At 37.5% G+C, this 23,092-nt stretch overlaps 1 protein-coding gene across 4 annotated transcripts in view; it reads right to left on the minus strand.

Moving 5' to 3' along the window:
- LOC128733674 (uncharacterized) overlaps positions 1-23,092 on the minus strand; it is a 174,246-nt gene that overhangs the window by 51,476 nt on the left and 99,678 nt on the right. For all 4 annotated transcript variants that reach the window (XM_053827426.1, XM_053827422.1, XM_053827425.1 and 1 more), the window contains 4 exons: positions 10,018-10,190; positions 9,530-9,602; positions 898-1,791; positions 120-773 (listed from right to left, as the gene is read on the minus strand). In XM_053827426.1, coding sequence (XP_053683401.1) covers positions 120-773; positions 898-1,791; positions 9,530-9,602; positions 10,018-10,185 — 1,789 coding nt within the window. In that variant the 5' untranslated portion in view covers positions 10,186-10,190. The remainder of the gene's footprint in view (positions 1-119; positions 774-897; positions 1,792-9,529; positions 9,603-10,017; positions 10,191-23,092) is intronic.

Below are 23,092 nucleotides of genomic sequence, written 5' to 3' on the forward strand. Positions count from 1 at the left end.
AAATGTTTATTTCGTTTTCGCAGTCACTTCATGAGACGTAAAAAATCTGAACAAACTCAAACAAGGCACCACATTATCGCCACAACTAGAATACTTATTCATAAAGCAGCCAAACTTACCCATAACAACGCAATGCGGCTCGGGCAAACTCCTTTCGTTTGCTCCGTCGACCGCAACCGAATGCGTACCGGTCGTTTTTACTGGTTGACCGCTAGCTTTTATCCGTGCTGCCCTGCTGCCATTCGCATCACCGTTCGAGCCGGGAACAGCTGGGTAGATCAATTCCGTTTGATTATCGTCCAGGTAGTCACCTTCCACCGTCGAGTTGAGCACATCAATTACGGAACCGGTTGCGTGCGGTAGTACATACGACGCCACTGATAGCCCTTCACCATGGGACCCACCCGAATCGGCCAGCTGTCGGTCGGAATAATTTGAGTACTGCGTTACGTTTGTCGTCATTGATATCAAGGGCGGAATCGGTCGGCTCTGTTCGTCAATTTCTCGGACCGATGAACCCGCCAGCTGCGGTGGGTGGTGATCTATCAACGTTCCCCCGAACACCAGGGCCATTGGTTGGCTAGTGCTGCTGGATGCCAACTGCTGCTGTTCCTGTGGTGGCAATCGGTTCGTACCAAAAGCATTCTCCGTTGCATCCATGCTGGTATCGTCGAACATTTCTACGTGACCTGACGATGTGATGATATAATGTTGCTGTTTGTCTTCTTCTGGCTCCTTAATCATTCCGTATCCAAAACCACCAAAGGAACCACCTGTGGATTAACAAGAGAGCGCAAAAATGGAATCCCTTTTTACCAAACTGTCACAAGTCACATTAAAATCAAACAATCGTACTAACTCACATCAAATCATACTAGAAATTAAATTCACACCCACCAGAATTCCGCCCGGAGCTGCTGATGCTGCTGCTGCTGGAACCGGTACGAGTCCGATAAACACTCTCAACATCCTGTCCTTCCTCCGATTCATCACTTTCATCCTCATCGTCGTCGTCGTCATCATCTTCAATGTCATCATCATCGCCATTATTATCTTCCCCATCGCCATCGGCTTTCATACGTTCCGTAAGTCGTCTGCCATCGGATTCACTCACTTCATCATTCAAAATCGTTCGCTCATCTGGACCGATTCTGTCAGTCACCGCCGCAGCCCCACGCAGTTCGGCATTACTCCTTAGTAGTGCACTACTGCTGTGACCATAGTTGACCGAGTAACCTTTGCTCTTTGACTTCCGGTAAGACTTTTTGTCGCTGTTCACATCAAGCGTTGCTCCGTCGTTCAAATGAAGTGGTTTGACTTTTTTCGGCGGTCCCTTCTGTTTGTTACGGTTACTGGTACTGCTGGTTCTAGCAAAATTGGTCGCATTTTTCGATATACCACTGGCCACTGGCCTATGCATCAGAATTGGTGGAGATTGCGGAAACAGCAGTATGTTTTGGGGAATGTTTTGCAACGAAGGATGGTGCAATATTCGTTCACTTCTGTCCGATTGGTCGGAATGGGGAACGGCTAGAACGGCTGACGACGTGGTCGGTGGCTGAGGGGGAGAACTTGATGAAGTGGTCACTTTCCCGGTCGTCCGCGCTGTCAGCGTAGTTTGCGGCCGCTCTGTCGTTGTTACCAACGGCGACGATGAAACAGCCACCGAAACAGCTGTGGCTGGCAGTTGCGTTTGCTGAGCGAACGGTCGATCCGCTACGGCCGGCGGACCGGCAGTCATCTGAGCAGGAACAGGGTTTTCGTTCAATATTTCCGATATTTCTGGTGCATCTGAAAAGCAAACCGAAAAGTTCAATACAATGTTTGATGTTGTGCACATGAAAGTTTTTTGATGTATGATTGTGTCATGATATATGATACATTCTAGTTTCGAATTGGGTTCAAATAAAATTCAGCTTGGCTTGCGGAACGAATCTAGTTTCTAAAGTTCAAATTTGTATGCATTCTCCCTCAGAAATAACATCAAATAAAATATTCTACTGGTTTATATAGTTTATACGACAGAATAACATAGTAACAGTGAATATTTTATAGTCTTGATTAGGGTATTTTCGGTAGGGGACCTAAACGACTAAATTTTTTGAAAATTTCATTATTTTTTTATTTCAGATTTTAATTCTGCAGGTTTTCCGCTTATTTTGATACTAATTTTGTAATGCTCCGACTACGGGAAGTGGCCGAAAAACGATCCTACAGATAAGCATTCCAGTGCGGTGTGGAACAACCTCAACGGAATAAAACGCCGCTCCTGAAAAACGACGATTTTCAAACTTTATGTACATTTGTCTCAGAAACTAACACAACGTATTGGAACAAACTTTTTTTGTTATGTTGGTAGTAGGTTGACAAAGACTTTTATAACATTTGAGCTTTGTAAACGAAGCACAACCAGAGAAAAAACCCAAATTAATCCACCTAGCGGCGTGACCTAGCCTTTCTACTGCCACAATAATCACTATTTAATTTCTCAGGAACATCTATAATTAACTTGACTATATTTTTAAATATGCGTTCCGTATTCCTCAAAATCCTTGTTTGCCAGTAAAATTCACAACGTATTGCGTAGAATAATTATATTTTCTTTCCTTGGGTGCGTAAATACTTGTAAGCGTCATTTATGTTACTTGATGAACCCCTTATTTAGTTTTATAATATTTACGTGATTTATCGAGAAATAATACAAAAGATAATTTTTACAGATTTGAATGAATATATATATAGAAAATTAGAAATTAACCCACTAACGGGTCTACAGACGGCCTTAACTTTCGGGATTCAGAGCCATATACGAAACTTGTTTTGAATTGACAATTCAAGATTTTTTGATATTTTGATATTAATACCATGCGTTCAAAAGGTTAGCATCTTTGAAAAACAAGAGTTCAGAAAAATTATTATTATACTTCGCTTTTGAAGAAAAAGGATATCGACAACAAAATGATTAATCTCAAAATTTTACTATTAGTTTGCTTGGCTTCAATTTTGCAATATGTCTGAATTAGAAAAAATAACTAAATAGAGCATTAGATATGAAAAAGAGAAATTGAATTTTTTCTTAGCTGGCGCTCCTTCAGATAATTATTTTTGCATGAAAATTAAAACTTAAGCTTCTTTTGAATGTACCTTCATGAAAAGATAGCCATTAGCTTGATCGCATCGTTTTTACAATGTTAGTGGGTTAGGAAAACAAAATGAGGTCGAAAAATAGTGCAAAAGCTGCGCCATTAACATGCTTGAGAATGGGAAATATGATCGATATGATTCCCAGTGCTTGTCTTTTTTTGATTTATTTATTAAAACATGATACATGACATAAGACATCTGTCCTTTAAAATGTCACTAACGAAAACAAATCTTACAAAATTACTATCGTGCAACGTGTACTTCCAATTTTTCATATAACATTTCTAAGCTCTAGTATCTATTGATTGAAAAGAGCATCTATTGATCAAACAGAATTTGTTTGAAATTTGTATAAATTTATTTGGAAAAATCGTCTCACTAGTATTTTTAATCCTATACACTACTATATCTACATGCTTAAATTAACTGCTTTTCTTCGCTTTTTGCTTTTCTTGTACAATTGTGAGTAACAGCAAGTGAACAAAATGACAATTGAAATCTGAAATCAAAGAAAAGAAAAAGCTTTTCGATTGAATCCCACTATTTAATATTTATTTGCAACAGATACGTAGTTCGCCTACGACGCGCAGGCTTCATCAGTGTCTTATTTCAAAGCGTATACGTTTCGTATTCCATTAAGAGGCTTCAAAAACTTCAGTCAATTGACATGTTTCTCACTTTTCTTGAATTTCAATGCAAATTTAAAAATTGCAAATTGTCATCACATACACACACATACATATATACCTACATACATACATATATACATACATACATACATACATACATTGACAATGAATCCATTTTGCTTCCAGTAGTAGGCGAAAATGAAACATTGCATTACATTTTTGACAAAATTTCACAATTTGGCTTGCATCAAATAAATTCAGTCAAAAATAGTCAAAATGTTTATTTGGACTTACTTTTTACAAACTGCACAGACGACTTTGCTGTAAATGCTTCACTGTCTCCCTTATGGAAGAATGAAGCATTTCACACAGCAATCGAATACTCAATTTTCACACACAATAGCGCTTACCCTACTGACTTGGAATATGAAGAAGTGCCGGAATATAACAAAGCAAATTTTATAGAAATTAAGCGTAGACTATGTACAACAGAATGGCAACATGTGTTTTGTACTGAAGGAAATGTCGACTATGAAACAGAAAAATTCATCCTTTTCTTGAAGTGCCTTTTACACGAAACTGTACCAATGAAAAGAAGAAGACGAAGTAAACACAGTAAATGGCCTGTGTGGTTCAACCCACATCTAAAAAATCTTAAAAATAGAAAACAAAAAGCACACAAAAAATTCAAAAATGAAAACAATACCATTAACTTGAATAATTATCTCAATATTAGCGAAGAACTCAACTCGGCCACTAAAATCGCGTATGAAGAATATAATAGTAAAGTCGAAAATGAAGTCAAATCATGCCCAAAAAATTTCTTTAACTATGTAAATACTAAATTGAAAAGTAGTAATTTCCCATCCCAAATGAAACTTGACGGGCTTATTGGAAATAATACTAATGAAATCTGCAACCTTTTCGCAAATTTCTTTCAAGAAGTATATACAACATTTACTGAAGAAGACCGCGACCAAGAATATTTCTCATTTATCCCCGAATTTTCTAACGACATATCTGTCTCTCAACTATCAGAAATTGACGTATTTGAAGCACTCAAAGGCTTGAATGCGTCAAAAGGGCCGGGGCCTGACGGAATAGCACCCATATTTCTCAAAAACCTGGCCGAAGAACTTGCTACACCATTACAACGCCTATTTAACATGTCTCTGAAAAATGGAAAATTCCCGAAAATATGGAAATCTTCGTATTTAGTCCCTATCTTCAAATCAGGAACAAAATCAGACATCCGAAACTACCGTGGAATTGCCATTATCTCTTGCATTCCTAAACTATTTGAATCAATTATAAATGAAAAAATTTTTCAACAAGTAAAACACAAAATTACAAGTCAGCAACACGGCTTTTTTAAAGGCCGCTCTACTGCCTCAAATCTTCTGGAATTTGTAGCTTTTACTCTTAATGCAATGGACAGTGGCAACCACGTAGAAGCTATTTACACGGACTTTAGTAAGGCATTTGACAGAATAGACATACCATTATTAATCTTCAAATTAGGCAAAATTGGAATAGAACCGAAGCTCTTGAAATGGCTTCAATCATATTTAACGGAACGTAAACAAATTGTTCGCTTTCAAAATGCCCTCTCGGACCCTATTCAAGTCACCTCTGGGGTTCCCCAAGGTTCCCACTTAGGGCCACTTCTTTTCATTTTGCACGTAAATGACATTTCCTACATACTTAACCACTCAAAAGTACTTGTATATGCAGACGACATGAAAATATATATGGAAATAAAAAATGCCCATGACGTCGCAGTATTTCAGAATGAAGTCAATGTATTCAACACTTGGTGCAACAAATCTTTACTAAACCTCAATGTAAAAAAATGTAACTCAATAGCATTTAGCAGGAAAATTCAAACTCCCTCTATTGACATATACTTAGGAAACAATATTGTACCAAAATGTAAAATTGTAAGGGATCTAGGAGTAATCTTAGACTCAAAACTAACATTTACAGAACATTACAATACCATTATTAACAAAGCAAATAGAATGCTGGGCTTTATCAAACGCTTCAGTCATAATTTCAAAGACCCATACACAATAAAACTTTTATACATTACATATGTAAGACCTATTCTGGAATATTGCAATATTGTATGGCACCCACAGACTGCGTTACACGAAGGACGCATTGAATCTGTTCAGAAACAATTTCTACTATACGCGCTTCGAAAACTTAACTGGACAGTATTTCCATTACCATCTTATGAAGCGCGCTGCATGCTTATCCATATACAAACACTTAAAGAACGTCGCGAACAAGCAATGCTTTACTTTATCAATGACATTATTTCTCAACGCATCCAGTCCGCAGATTTGCTTGCTCAATTAAACTTTTATGCGCCGAGTCGTAACCTTAGAACTAGAAAAATATTTATGGAAAAATCATATAAAACCAATTATGCGAAAAATGGACCAGTCAATAACATGATGCGTCTTTATAATCAAAATTGCGAAAGAATTGACATCACTATGTCCAGAATCCAAATTGAACTACGACTTAGCCATAGGAATAATGTATAGTATATAAGTAAACATTGTAATAATATTATTGTATGTAGTCTACAAATGCTTGACGAATAAAACAACAGAATGAATGTAAAATAAAACAACATACATACATAAATATATACATACATACATACATACATACATACATACACACATACATCACACACATTGCATACAATCAAGATTTGTTTTGATTTCACACGTTTTAACGGTTTAATATACGGTGCTTAAGTGTGCTTACGGCGCTTAAGTTTATATAACTTTTGAATGAACCGTCCGATTTTAAATAACTCGGTTTCGTTTGATAGATCTCAGCAGTAATTTTCAAATAATCATAAAATGTGTGATGTTTTTCATTAAATTAATGCTTATATGTTACATAAATATGTTTTAAATACTATTTTTTCACATGTCTTTATGTAACTTTCAAACTACAAGTCCAATCGTCATGAAATTTGGAAGTTAAGGGTTTGCAAGGCTCCTCTTTCATATGCAATCAATTTTGTTCAAATCGGTTAAGAGACCTATGAGATAATGAAGTCCCATATTTTTCGTATTTTTATACATAACTTTTGAACTAAAAGTCCGATCAGTATGAAATTCAATAGCGACCAATGGGACACCTAGACCTTTCATTTGACACTAAGAACATTAAAATCGGTCCAGCCATCTCCGAGAAAAGTGAGTGAGATTAAAAGCGTCACATACACACACACACACACACATACACACACACACACACACACACACATACATACACACACACAGAAAATGCTCAGTTTTCGAAACTGAGTCGAATGGTATATGACATTCGGCCCGCAGGACCTTCTTTCCATTTCTGGTTTTCCAAGTGATTTCTATACCTTTATACTATATATTTATATAGTAGAAAGGCAAAAAGAAAAAGAAGACAAAATGTTATTTTTTCTGCCATCTTTTCTTCTTCTTTTTCGTTTTTCTCATACTGTATTTCATTTACAAACCTCAAAAGATATAAAAGTCTTTACCAAACTTTACCGTCTCCAGTTTATGAGAAGTTTGCAAGCTAGTTTTGTGGACGGGCGATCGATAATAGACCACATCTCTGTGCATTTTCCAAAAATGTCGCGAACACCAAATCCCTCTGCGCCCTTAATTTATCAATTTCAAGGCCGCTTATGATACTATCAAACCCCCAAGTAAAAATTTTTCATTCTACGTTGCAAAAACACAACAAAAAGTTTTGCTTGTGTCTAATTCTTACTGTGCCGTTAGGAGAAAAATAATGACAATAAAGGCTCTCCCTAGTAGAGGAAGTAGAGTCACTTGGTTTTACTTGAATTTTATAAAGGTTTTATTACGATATTAATCATTACATCTGTGGTTTATTGTGGTGTGTATTGCGCAATCCAAACACACTTAAAGCTAGCTAGAAAACCATTATAAAACTGCTAATAAAGCAAATCTATTGTAGCAGCTTATATTACCACGTTCATACTTGTTGGCAGCACCACGTCTCTTATAAACTTATCATACGTGTGGCGTAGCAATACAAAATGGCGCACCAATTAAAATTGATCTTATCGCAATTATTTGTCAAACCGCAATCAACCTGTTAGTTATAGAGAGCTATTAAAACGGCGACACCCTGACCAAACAGGTTTTTTTGCTGCTATTATGAAGAATACTAAAGTCCAACACCAACATCATTTAGCTCGCAAACAAAAATTCATCAAAGCAAAGTGTTTTGCAGAAAGAAAGTTATTATTATCAATTGACTAACTAAATATATTTATTTTGTTAAAACAACCAGTGTTCGAAAATTGCAAAATTTTGGTGGCGCGTTGATTTTATCCACCTATCATATCAATATGTACGATAAAATTAAATGCGCACATACTGCAAACCAACGAAATTGCTTAAAAATTATTAAATATTCTCTGGGATATTTTATTATGGTTGGTATAAACCAGATCGATAAGAATAATCTGACAGTAAAGTTCAAGTTGATAAAGCTGGCGAACTTATTTAACTTTTGCCAGTGCGAAAAACGAAAAGCGTTATTAAATTATGGCGATGGCTGTCAAGCAGCGAAAGCTTAACCGGTTTTATTGCTGCTTTCAGCAGAGTGTGATACTACTACTTGAGCTTATAACCTGATTCTTATACACTGAAGTCTTTTTTTACACGGTTCGTTTTTTTCGATTACTCGAAAACGGTGCAGCTAAGAAACTATTTACAATCTACGTGAGGAATGTCGAGCTGCCCCCAAATGTATTGAGAAATAAATGAATGGTCTCTAACTTACCCCGTTCTTAATTCTCAAAAAACTAAACCGTGTAAAAAAAGTACTTGAGTGCAGCGGTTCTGAAAACATTCTAAGGAATAGGCCAGTTGGTCAGGAAGCAATTTTATAGCGGTCATCTGAAAGTTCTGATGGAGCTCATAGTTTTATAAGCGGTTTTATGAAATTGGTCATGAAAACCATTATACGAACCTAATAAAACTTGGAATTGTCGAAACCTAAAAGTTACCCGTTAGTTTTAAGTAAATCCCAACGAGTTAGAGGTAGTAAACGTGACGATCGAGCGCACAAAATGTTTCTTTTTTCGCGTGTTTTAGTGGCATTCCATTATTACGAGTTCATAATTTAAGGTTAAAATAAGCAGGTGAAATAAAAATAGATGAAATTGAAAATTGTTTTATTTCTGTTACTAATAGTATCTGGTGATGACCGAATAAAAGACAGTAGCCGAAACGCAATCAATAAAATTTATGTGTTGTGCCATGACAGTGCATGACATATATTCTGAAAAACCATTCATTCAAAAATAATTGCATTTAAATAACTGTAAAATAACTGCTTCAATTTTTTTCGATTATGATTCGGAACCAACCATTCCAGTTTCACTTTTTTTAAGAGAGCAGCAGCTGGTACCAGAATACACCAGGATCATGGATACCAAATCATCGTGAAATTATAGTTTCAGTTTGCAGATGCCTATTTCAGTACCCACCTATATAAAAATCAAAATAGCTGAATTCAATTCCCGGTTATTTATTATTTCTGAATAAACTAAATCATATTTTCAGATTGAATGAATTTCTGTCAACTGAGCAGTAATTCAAATTATCAAGTGAATTGCGTAACGAAATCAGTCACTGAATATATTTCTCAATTTCCAAATTATTTTAACACAATTGCAACAGCTCAAACCGGGAAGTTCTACTTACCGCATTGTTTCCACCAGCAGAATATCTCCCCGTCTATACAGAGACAGATTTCACAGGGATCAAATCGTTGAATCTGCAGGATAGAGGATAAAAAACGAAACCAATTACCATCAATTCCATTTAACAGACAGAAAAGCGAAACGGGCAAAACCACGGTGTGAATATCGGATCCGACACAATTCATTTTGAAGCTACCCATTTTGTCGAGTCACACTAATTGGTGCCTACCGAGTACCACCATCAGCCAGTCTATATATAGTTGCAATCACAAACCAATCGGGTTTTGAAAAACCAGTAGCAAGTATGAACCTGAATTCGCCATTATTTCTGATGATACTAATTCTAAGGATTATAAAGTAAGTGAACTTTTTTCCATGTGCTTTTTTGTTCTAACAAAAAGTGCTTATAAATCATTTCAATAAATAACAAACGCCCTCAAGAAGATCAAGTGGGAACCCCTATTATACCTCAATCAATTGTCGGCTTACCTTCTGGCCGTGGTCATATTTGAAATTGTCCGCCACGCAGCTCTCGGCCTTCTGCATCTCCACCTGGTCGTCGTTCATGATGTCCGACAGCATGCCCTGATCGTAACGGGCTTCGGTCTGTTCCGCATCCAGATCAATACTGCTTCGGTAGCCAATTCCATATTTCATGGGAACTGTGGAGAGAAAGAGAGAGGGACGGAAAACAGTTTAATTAATTTGGGCACCCATCCAGAACAATCTTATGCCGGCAAGAATAATAGGCCAAAAAAGGGCTTTAAAAGTACTAAGTGTTGAGAATGGGGCGTTTCCGGTTGTGAGAAATATGGTCCCATCATTTATCATCTGGCCTGGACCCCCGAATGCTGGATCCGACAATGAACGGAAGCAGCAACAGAAGCGAAACCGCACTTGCATGAATGGCATACCGAACAGACCGATGCGACGGTGGAGAAATGGTATGCCCCAGCCCCAGCCCCAGCACCAGCAGCACCGGGAATGCTTGAAGGGGCATCATTTTTGCTCCTTCGCCGCCGGTTCCACTGCGCTGTACTTTATTTATCATAAATTTCTACCGAGGGGCTGGGAAAAATGCACACAATTTGAGCGATGGATGCATTTTTTTACCTCGCAGACTGGTTTATTTGATTGAAGGGCATTTTTCAGTTTTCAGCCCCTTTAACAAGAATATTTGATCAAATTCTTTCTACGAACCGAAACAAAAAATCAAGTATTAAGGTTCAAGCGAAACCCACTGAATTTAAAATTTTTGTGTGGGTAATCTGCAGATAAATATATTTAATATCTTTCTATATTTAAAATAGGTACATTGCATTGCAGTACATGCTCTACTGTGATGAAACGTAAAAGAATAACAGTTGATGAAACTGTAATTTTCCTCCAGCAAACTTATCCGATGCTTAAATTTCAATGTAATTAAATGAATAAAAGTTAAAACTTTAATTCAGTCTTTCATTTTGAGCACACTATTTTCGATGCAGTCATTCATTGGCTTGATGTGCTTAGTGCGCAAAAAACAGACAATAATTGCTATCGTGCATATCAAAGGCAGCATAAAACCATTAACGAGGAAGAACAAGTGATTATCAACTGCATATGCCATAAAGAGAGCTAAAAGGCATTTCAGAATTAATGCCGATAATCACGTTCAGATAGCGAGAAGCTTAATAACAGAAAACAATGGTTTGGGTTTCGCATAATAGGAACAATACTGATAATTTCCAGGCCATTTTTTGCCGAGTATTGGGGATCAGTGGATTCTCTTGATTGACTGATTGATATGAGTAGGAAACTCCAACTGCGTGTTACCTTCTGTATGAAACCCATTAAAAATAAACTTATTGGAAGAGCAAGTTCAAGAGTAAAAGTCATAGAACGCAATATTATCAGTTTCTGCTTTCATGCGTCGGTTTGATTCCAAATTCCCCGGATATAATGAGACATTCGAAAAGCTTTTTCTTGCGACAATGCTAAACGTTTTCGAGGAAATACGTCGCATCCAATCCTTACCAATTCCACTGTTCGTTGTTCGCGGACGTGATGAAAGTTTTCCCTTTGCCCTGACAGAGTTTAACATTCTATCTTGTTGAATGCCCTAAATTTCGCTCGTTCCTACATGGTGCACTGTAGAACAAAATCCCCATAATCTGAGTAACTTCACAATTGTAAACCAACTATTACGATGTTTTTCTTCCCGCAAATTTCCCTCGGTGTGGTGTTTCCTCCTGCGGAAACTGCGAAGGTACACAACTACTCCGAAAACGTACGATGAATGATGCTGCTGTACCACAGTGCTGCAAGACTGATTACGACACGAAGAGTAGAACAGTGTCGAACCGTAAAACAGTAATTTCGTACGTTCCATCTGTGTGCTACGAACAAGCAAAGCAGAAGCACTAAAGCATGGCCGCAACTGTTTCCAACTGCAACTGCAAACAGGACCGCCAAGTTTGATAAAGACAAGTTGCTCGAGTGGTTTTTGTCGGAGTTATTATAAGAATGTTACTCACATACACCACCACGGGGGGAAAATCTTTAGTCACTGTCTCCGGTAGCGGCATCGTTGCGTTGCGTTGTTGTCTTTCTCGTTAAGTAGCTAACCAGGGAAAATGTGTGTTGTACGAGCTTAACCCGTGGGGAAGCTTTACATTGGATTTTACTGCGTTGGAAGCATAGCAACTCTTTCTTTTTTAAGTTTCCATGAATACACAAACATGTCCGGATGCAGGGAGAAGCATTTTGTCTGACGACAAACGAGACTGGCTTTTGCGGCTACTGCCGGAATTATTATTATTATGTAATGTGTTTTGTGCGGGATTTAAAAAATGCCAGACAGTTATCTTTGTCAGCTTGACTGCGTCGAGGGAATCAAATCAAACAAAATGGAATAAAACTTAAACGTCAGCGATGGCAATGCTGAGCCGTCGTCTAACACAAGTGCAAGTGATACATTTACAGCAATGCTATTTTTTATTTTATTTTTTTATTTTATTTTAGTGGCAACAATCCGTTATCGATCCTGCACCGAACAAATAACGGTTCTTCAGTACTATCGGCCTTGCACTATCATTCCAATCCCCCCGAACATTAGCTGAACGAGGATCGTCCTCGACACCACACATCCATCGGATGCAGTGTCTCTGATTTCTATTTCTCTGTTGAAAATAGTATTAGTTACTCTTTCGTCGGGCATTCTGGTTACGGGTCCAGCCAAACGCAATCTGCCACATTTAACCACCTTCACTATATCAGCAGATTTGTATACTTGTTATAGCTCGTGTTGCATGCGTCTACGCCTCACTCCATTTTCCATTTTGCCACCAAGTATTGATCGCAGACCAAAAACTCATCCGCAAAACAAAGAAGCATGTGAGATTTTGTGATGATAGTCCCGTTCCCGTCCACGTTTGCTTTTCGTATTACGCCTTCCAAGGCAAAGTTGAATGCTAGGCTAAAGAGTGCATCGCCTTGCTTCAGTCAATCCAACGTCAAGAAAGCGGCTGTGGTCTCTCCCGATAATCTGACGCATGATTTTGACCCATCCAGCGTCGAACGAATCAGCGTAACTACTTTCGCCGGAAAACCACGTTCTAGCATTATCTGTTCATTGCGTTTGACTGAATCGTACGCCGCCTTAAAGTCCAGAAACAGACAATAAATCTGCAAATTGTTCTCCCGGAATTTGTATAGTAACTAATGCAAGCTAAATATCTGATCTGCCTTGGAACCCTCGCGAAAACCAGTTTGGTACTCGCCGTCGAAAGACTCCGCAAACGGTCTCAGTCTACAGAATAAAAAGGATACGGAAGTGCACGTTATAGAAGTTTAGAGCTTTGAAAAGTTCTGCAAGGATACCGTTTTTCCGAGTAGCTTCACCGTGTTCAGCCAATTGATTGCCTTCTTGACCTCCTCCTGCATTGGTGGCTGCACAGCTTGGTCATTGCGCACAACTCATATCCTGTTCCTGCTGCAGCTCCGCGTTCATCTGTCCTTTTAACAGCGTATGGAAGTGCTCCTTCCACGTAAATACTAACGACGTTTTGTCAATACTCTCAAGTACTTTTTTTACACGGTTGGTTATTTAGGTTATTAGGAACGGGGAATCTTAGGGACCATTCATTTATTTCTCAATACATTTGGGACCGGCCCGATAATCGTCACGTAATTTCTAAATGGTACCTAAGCTGCACCGTTGTCCAGTAATCGAAAAAACAAACCGTATAAAAAAAGTACTTGAGTCACGGGTCACAGGTTTGAAAAAAATTTCTGCACTTCACCGTTTTGTGGAAACTCTGTGTGTTGTTGCTGGAGAACTATTCTTCTGCGCCGGTGAGCACATGCTACTCGCACTCGCATTTTTTAGACACTGGGTCCTTTTTTCCGCAGCTCTAATCATTCAAGTTTCATGGGTTAGGATTCGTGTTAGTAGGGGAAGGTACAGATCAGGGTTCATCTTGGTAGATGATATGATCTAACGAAACAACGCGCGCGTCAGCGATTACATGTCTTCCATTACAAAAACTTTCCGTGATCGCCAGTTTAAATACAGGCAAACTTCGATATAACATACCCTCGTTATTACGTACCCTCGATACAACGTTTCTCTATATAACGTACAATTTACCTCGATATAACGCCAAGTAACAATTTGGGTTTTATTACACTCTTATGATGGCATTTAAGACCAAAATTGCCATAAGAGTAAAATAAAATGGTTGCTTGGGGAACATATTTTCAATTGTTGCAAATCTCTTCAGAAAGTTTGTTCGATTTAATCGACGTTTTTCGGCGAAATAAGTATGAAGATTTAAATTACCAGTTAGTCCGGACGTTTCGAGCTACTACTGGTCTTCGCTCATCATCTGCGGACACTAAAACACTATATTAGGCACATTTACAACATAAAACATATTACAAATTCTTAACTTACACTTTTTCGTCCATTAGGTTCTACTTCGTTTATCTTTCTCTTTGCTATGTCTTACTTTCTATTTCTCTTTCCCCCAAGTTTTTTGATTACAGGGTCATAACACGGTAGTCGCTTTGGTTGATAGGGCTTTACAGTTGACAGATGCCGAAATTAGACCGAAAACATTACAAACAGTAAAGACAATGCTACATAAAAATCACTATCCCTGCTATTTCGTAGAAAAGGTAATAAAACAAAGACTACACAGGATGTACAATACGATAGAAGTACCAGGCAAAGAAACAACTCAACAATTCGTGACAATTCCCTATGTTGCCGGTTTAGGTGAAAAGTTAGGCAGATATTTAAGACAATTTAAGATTAATGTTGCTTACAGACCAACCGACAAAGTAAAAAACGTATTATTTACAAAAACCAAAGACAAAATTATAAGAGATAAAAACACAAACGTCGTTTATGAAGTAAATTGTGGTCAGTGTCAAAAGTCGTGCGTAGGAGAAACAAGCCAATTTTTACATAAACGAATGGAACAACATAAATATAGCATCAAAGCAAAAACAGTTGGTGGTACAGGTTTAACCCAACACACCATTGAAACAGGTCATGTTTTTAAATTTGACGAAGCCAAAATCATAGAGAAAATAACTAAACATAACACTAGACTAATAGCGGAAACATTTTACATTAAAATTAAAGGTGAGAACAATGTTGTGAATAGACAAGTAGATTCCGCAACGTTCAAAGCTGCATATGACCCTGTAATCAAAAAACTTGGGGGAAAGAGAAATAGAAAGTAAGACATAGCAAAGAGAAAGATAAACGAAGTAGAACCTAATGGACGAAAAAGTGTAAGTTAAGAATTTGTAATATGTTTTATGTTGTAAATGTGCCTAATATAGTGTTTTAGTGTCCGCAGATGATGAGCGAAGACCAGTAGTAGCTCGAAACGTCCGGACTAACTGGTAATTTAAATCTTCATACTTGTTTCGCCGAAAAACGTCGATTAAATCGAACAAACATTGTGGTGGCGGCGATTATCTGAAATCAACACTCTTCAGAAACTATATTAAAAGTTCCATTCACAATCATTCAAATTTTGTTTATTTACTATTTGATGGGGCTTTCAACCGTTGGTAGGATCGCCCCAAATCATTCAAATACCCTGTCTATCTTACAGATTCACAATGGCCATCTAGTGCCGCGGTAAAGGTTAAGGGGACATAAACGACTAAAAATTTTGAAAAAATCATTATTTTTTATTTCAGATTTTGATTCTGCAATTTTTTCCGCTTATTTTGATACTAAATTTGTAATGATACTTCCCGTAGTCGAATCATTACAAATTCAGTATCAAAATAAGCGGAAAAGATGGCAGAATCAAAATCTGAAATAAAAAAATAACGATTTTTTCAAAATGTTTAGTCGTTCATGTCCCCTTAAAGCAAAGCAAAGCCTAGGTGCTACATTCCGTTTTCGAAACTTGACCTTCTGTTTTTATACGACAGACTTCGCAGCTAGCTGTTAGAGAAGAGTACAGGACAATTGCAGGGCCAGTTGCTACGACCCTATTGGCTCTAACAGCCTCTTCCAGCCGAAATTCGAACATACGACGACTGGCTTATTAGGCCAGCGTCATACCTTGAAGCCAACTGGGAGGGTAAGGTTAAGGTTATGAGTTCCAATTAGGGCATTTCACGGCACAGTGATGCTGAGTTGCAAAAGCGCGACCATTGGCTATTACGTAAAAATTACGTAATTTTTCAAGGGTGATGTCTTTAGAGAAATTTATTATTAAAATACATTTATTATTAAAATCTTATTACACTATTAGTATGACCGTCAATCTACCTATTAGGGTGATACAAACTTTTGTTTTTTTAAATGCGTCCAAACTTTTTTTTCATCGGAGAAGTTGTAGAACACACCAAACTTTGCTGAATAAATTGACTATCTATCTCTTACTGTTTGCGAAATATAATAATTTCTTTGAAAAGGGTAAGTATACAGGACTGTATGCAGGAAAAACACGAAAAAGGTTGTTACACTAGAGTGTCCCAAAATAGCACTATGTCAGAAAACCCGGGGGCACACTCCTCAAATGATAACTTAGAGTGTCACAACAAAACTTTTATATGACGTCAACATTAGTTGCCGCGATTTAGGGGTCGCACATTTGAGTTTTATGAAAAAATGGCATTTTTCAGGAGTAAATTCAAAAAAATATTTTTAGAAATGTTAAAGTAGGTGAAAAAAGGTACTTAACTATTTTTTTCACAATCATTGGGATCTAATACATTTATAAAAAAGGTATGGTGGCATGTCTGGAGCCATATTTGGTTACAAAAATTTATAGAATTCGGAAAAAATTTTAAATTTTCGAAATTTCTTTTAAATAAATGTCAAAACAGGGTATCGAACAGTATCTCAGAACAACATAGCTATACTGTATAGATGGGAAATTTTATGACGAACAACTTTGCTGTAGAAAGTATGGACGTATCTTTAAATCTCGCTGAGATATTTACCATTTTATGAAGGCGGAACAAAACACATTTCTGTAATTTTTAAATTTTAGCAGTTTCATGTGAAAGAGGTAAATGAAAAAACATGAACTATTTACTTCAAACGTCACTTACGTTTTTGATAAGAGGAAACATGCACCTTCCAAAGAATTTGGCACCATTTAGGCTCAAGAATCACTTTTAAAAAGGGCGTATTTATTTTAATAGGTACTATGTTTGAGAAATTGTATCTCCTGAAACTAGGTTTGCTCCATAATGAAGCCTAAGCGTGAGTTTTTGAAAATTGAGTTTTAAACATGAGAAAATAAGCAATGAAAAAAAATTCACTGTGTTCTAAAGTCAGGAAAAAATGTAAAATTAAAATTTACAGGAAATGGTAACTTCGAATTTTTTTTTGGAAAAATACTGGTGATTTGATGCATTTTGAGACTTTTTCTGAAATGGTGCAACATTTATCAAAGGATTTTGTAGAACAACGACTTTTATGAATATTTTGCAACCTAAGATTAGTATTATATTTCTTATTATTATTCTTATATTTCTCGTTATACATATATGTCATTTGAATTTGAAGAACAACTTCGTATGTGCTTGACAACACGTGTTCAAAATAATAATTAGCTTCTAAATGCAGCCGTATTTAAGATATTTGATATTTAAGATGTTTTTTTTTATTTTAAACGTGCCCTTTTCATATGTTATCCGTGTTATATTACCAAGTTAGCAACTAGAATACATATTACCTTTCAATTTGTCTGAATACACCTTGCTGATTCTACCATCTACTGATAGTACAAAATAGGTAAAAAAATTTCAGTGTTTATTTTTTCAGGTTTCAAAATCAACTTTCTACAACTCACGCTTAGGCATCATTTCGGAGCAACCCTAGTTTCAGGAGATACGATTTTTCAAACATAATACCTATTAAAATAAATACGCCCTTTTTCATAGTGATTCTCGAGCCTAAATGGTGCTAAATTCTATAGAAGGTGCATATTTCTTCCTATCAAACACGTAAGTAACGTTTAGAATAAATACTTCAAGTTTTATCATTTACCTTTTGCACGTGGAACTTCTAAAATTTGAAAATTGCGAAAATATGTTTGGTCCCGCCTTCAGAAAAACGCGAATACCTCAGCGAGATTTGAACATACGTCCATACTTTCTTCAGCAAAGTTGTTCGTCATAAAATTTCCCATCTATACAGTATACGTACGTTACTCTGAGATACTGTTCGATACCCTGTTTTGACGTTTATTTAAATGAAATTTCGAAAATTTTAAATTTTTGCCAAATACAATAAATTTTTGTAACCAAATATGACTCCAGACATGCCACCATAACTTTTTTATGAATGTATCAGATCCAAATGATTGTGAAAAAAATAGTTAAGTACCTTTTTTACCCACTTTAGTATTTCTAAAAATATTTTTCTGAATTTACTCCTGAAAAAATGCCATTTTTTCATAAAACTCAAATGTGCGACCCCTAAATCGCGGCAACCAATGTTGACGTCATATAAAAGTTTTGTTGTGACACCCTAAGCTATCATTTGAGGGGTGAGCCCCCGGGTTTTCTGACATAGTGCTATTTTGGGACACTCTATTGCTACACCCTTCTAGTTGGATTATATTATCTTTATGTATTAAACGTAGTCAAACGGTAACAAAATAAAGTAATATGAGCAATTTTTTTAAGTTTTTTAATATGCTTTGATATAACGTACAACTTGAAAATCGAAATGTATGTTACATCGAAGTTATCCTGTAGTCGTTTAGAAAGCGCATGCTTCGTATTTGGGCCTGAATTCGAATCGATGCTATGAATATTATGCCTTGGACATTTATTTCTGTAAGTAAAACATAAACTAATCCCGCGCGAATCCGCTGCATTGGCGGATAATATTGCATCCGTCTTGTTAGATGAGAATTAGATTTCTCGCAAATCAAAATAACGTTATCAAGGTGGCAATCAAAGTCACGCGTTCTAATTCGTTTACGAATCGTCGCATTAAAAACTTTACAGCTCCGCGAATTTACCGTTTCCCAACAAAAATCATGCACAAAACGTATCTAGGCCCCCAGTCACCCTACTAGCACAGTTGTAATAAATCAGTTGTTCCAACTGATGTAGAACCAATTTTAGTCGTAAATAAGTTTCTTCGACTGAAAGTTCCAAAAGCGTGCTGCTTGGGCACCACGACCGACCTCAGCCATTCACCAAAGTCAAATATTATTGTAAATTACAATACAAACTACTATTCAAAACTAATAGCTCGAATTTAAAACTGCGTGATTGTCACAGCTTCGGAAACATTTTGTTGTCAAAGTTTTGACAACGAACGAGACACGAAAGCAAGCGATGCTGATCCCTTGCAATAACCTGAATCCTGAACCTGAACACCTCAGCACTATTAACGAAAACTGAGAATAATAATTTACTCCATGAATGATTAGAATTAAATTAAGAACATTGACCATTGCGAAACAATTTCAAATTCTTGGCGATTTGAATAAAGACGTAATCACACTTTGCTATCTGGTTTACAATACTTAACAGCAAAAACCAGGAACAGTGAAACTAATATAGCATTTCTTGGAGCAATTGGTTCCCAAGTAGATAAGCATTTCCTCTTACCAACGCAGATATGTAAAGATATAGCGCCCTACACATTCTCAAAAGCCAAAAGCTAAAATGCAATATCCAAAGTCAAAAGTCGAAAACCAAGGGCCAAAAGCAAAAAGTCAAAATTCCAGAGTCAGGAGTCGAAAGATGAAATTCAAAAGCCAAAAATTAATAATCCAAAGTGAAAAATGAAAATCTTAAGTCACATAAGCCAAAAACTGAAATTCAAAAGTTAAAAGTAAAATGTGAAGAATCGAAAGTCGAAAGTCAAATGTTTTATTTATTCATTTATTAATTTTCAAACACCATAGTAAGCACAACTTCCGCTGATAATACGCCTCCGAATCTCACGGCTAGTATCATTGTCCGCCGTTACCAGTGAGCCAAGAGAGACAAATTCGTCGCCTAGGGTGATTTATGAATTTTGGACAGGCGTTACGCGTACGCTATTTTGGACATTTACGGTAAAATCAAATGGAAAATGTCCAAAATAGCGTACGCGTAACGCTTGTCTAAAATACATAAATCACCCTACCTCAAACTCATCGCCGTCGATCAATATACTACTGCCCAAGCGGCGTCGGTCGGCCTCGCGCCTCGGTTCCACTGGTCAGCCTGTACTTTATTTTAGATGTATTTACCTTTAACCCAATCTTTTCTGCTTCGCGCTTTAATCTGGTGTACTGGTCAGCCACCGCCACTGATGTTCTGCCGATAATATCCATATCATCGGCAAAGCAGACGAATCGACTAGCCCTTCGTACCATCCTTCGTAGATGAGCTTCCTAGCGAAGCTGTTCTCGTCCATGATTTCCCATAGCTCTTTCCGGTCGATGGTATCATATGAGGCTTTGAAGTTAACGAAAAAATGGTGCGTGGGAACTCTGTATTCACGGCCCTTTTGGAGGATTTGCCGCAGTGTAAATATTTGATCCGTTGTAGACCGACCTTCGACGAAGCCAGCTTGATAAGTTCCCACAAATCTCTTCGCAATTGGTGATAGTCGGCGGCATGATGATCTGGCACAGCACTTTATAGGCGGCATTGAGAACAGTGATCGCTCGATAGTTCTCACAGTCCAACTTGTCGCCCTTTTTATAGATCGAGCAGATAACCCCATCTTTCCACTCCTCCGATAGCTGTTCCGTATCTCAAATGGGCTCCATATTACTGTGGGTTTCACAAACAATTGCGGTCGAGCAGACTAAATCCCTGTACAAAGTGCACCCTGTACAAGACGCTTGTTCTCTACGGGCATGAAACATAGACAATGCTCGAGGAGGACCTGCGAGTGCTCGGAGTTTTCGAACGGCGAGTCCTAAGAACGATCTTCGGCGGCGTACAAGAGAACGGAGTATGGAGGCGGAGGATGAACCACGAACTCGCACAGGTCTATGGCGGACCCAGTATCCAAAAGGTGGCTAAAGCTGGACGGATACGATGGACAGGGCATGTTGCAAGAATGCCGGACAACTACCCTGCAAAGATGGTGCTCGCCTCAAATCCGGTAGGAACAAGACGTCCAGGAGCGTAGCGAGCAAGATGTTTGGACCAGGTAGAACGAGATCTGGCGGAGAGTAGTCGGTGTCCGAGGAATTGAAGTGCGGTAGCCTTCAACCGAGTTACATGGAGAAGCTTTGTTCAACAGGCTTTGGACGGCAAGCCACCTAAGTACGGAAGTAATTTTGAAATACTTGTAGATTAAGGACTACTCTGAACTACTTGAACACCCACCGCACACAACAATTGACAGCAGTCCGCAATCTATTTAAGGCTGCCATAGATGCACTTATGGTCAGCTCCATGCCGTAAGTTATATGGGGTAGAATTAAAAACTTGCCTGATTTTAACCTGGAAAAGTTAACATTCCGACAGTTAATCTTAAATGGCGCAAACAGACATAAATTTTTGAACACTGATGATTGATTTGATGTTCCCATTCCAAATTATTCTGAAACACAAAACAATATTTGGCAAGCAGGACGGCCTCTGTTGCCTTGTTATGAACATTATCTTAGTTTTAGAAGAGTTGATGAAAAGAAGATTTCGTTTAGACCAAAGAAAGACTCGTTCTTTTTCGGTCAGAAAGTAAAAATCCAAAATTTGGTACGGATCGAACATTCCCTCGATCAATTGGAGCGCCTCCATTTTTAAGGAAAATACCCGATTATATGTCCGGAAATATTAAGTTTAGAAAGATACTATTTCCACATTTTCAAAGGAAATCATCCAAGGAATTCGAAAAAGATATTACTTTGGAGCACCAGTGCTGCCAAACATTTTTAAACTCAATTTGAAAACTAAATTTACGTTTTTCTCTCAATGGAGATAATTTTATCTTAAAAATTTCAACTTCATCGTGTTCCGTTTTTTAACGTAAGAATCACTCATTGCCCCGAGGTATTCTTTTCCGATCCCGAGATACAGCGTTTTAAAGCAAGCAATTCTCCATTTTTAACGTAAAACTAAGAGCAAAATAACTTTTTTTTGAGGAAGTAATTCTCTACGCAATGTAAAAATACTTTGGCATATCGGAAAAGCCTTACTAAGTACAGCTAATTCCCGTGGAGCAAGTGCTTGATAAGCTATTATACAACAAAAATATTACTTGGGATTATATACCAGATTTCTATATCTATAGGATATTGTATGTGAATTGTGACGGTATATGTTTCTAGGACGGAATAACTCAAGAAGAAAATTGGCTTTTAAGCAAACCTTCTATACGGCACAGACTAATTTCAACAACGCATTCCTAGCTGGCAATTCTACCTGCTTTCAGTACAATCAGTTTGAAGTGTCTGTCAAATACATAGGATGAAATCACGCGAGGATTTAATTGAAACTCTGGCAGGCTAGGCAAACATCAGCTCGCACATTCTATCGTTCATCAGCCGAGATTAGCAATTCAATCACGTATGACTAATGTTCTTCGCAGTGAAAGCCGCGTGGTTCTTGATTCTCTTCACGTTCTATAAATCTCAATTACATGAAACGTTACACACTAAGTTTAGCTTTTCATTGGATGCATACTGTAACACCGGAAATTCAGCACTTACTATCAGATTTAGTATTTCGATTTTACATAAAAACTAAAATCTTTTCAATAGTTATATTATTATCGAAAAAATGTGTGGGACACAAATTTCATCGACTAGAAATGAGTGTGTAGATGTTCTGCCTGTCAGCCATAATGTCTGAGTCTGCGGTCGGAAATTACACCAGCTGACATAGCCGAACGTCACCACCGCACCGCACCGGCTGGCCGCCCGGTGCACTGTCAATCGTGTGTGACATGTTTATAGATTGTTTTCCCATGACATCTTCCTCAAAGATTGCCATATAAACCACTTGACAGTGGAATCGCACAGCTGAGAAGGTGATAGGTAACACTCGTCACATCTTTCTTTGTTAGGGTGACCGATCGCGTCGAAGAGAATTAAAAAATGCGGTGGCATCAGAGTAGGAATAATAGTTTATT

The sequence above is a fragment of the Sabethes cyaneus genome, chromosome 2, assembly GCF_943734655.1.
Source record: "Sabethes cyaneus chromosome 2, idSabCyanKW18_F2, whole genome shotgun sequence".
In the NCBI taxonomy this organism is placed as follows: Eukaryota; Metazoa; Arthropoda; class Insecta; order Diptera; family Culicidae; genus Sabethes; species Sabethes cyaneus.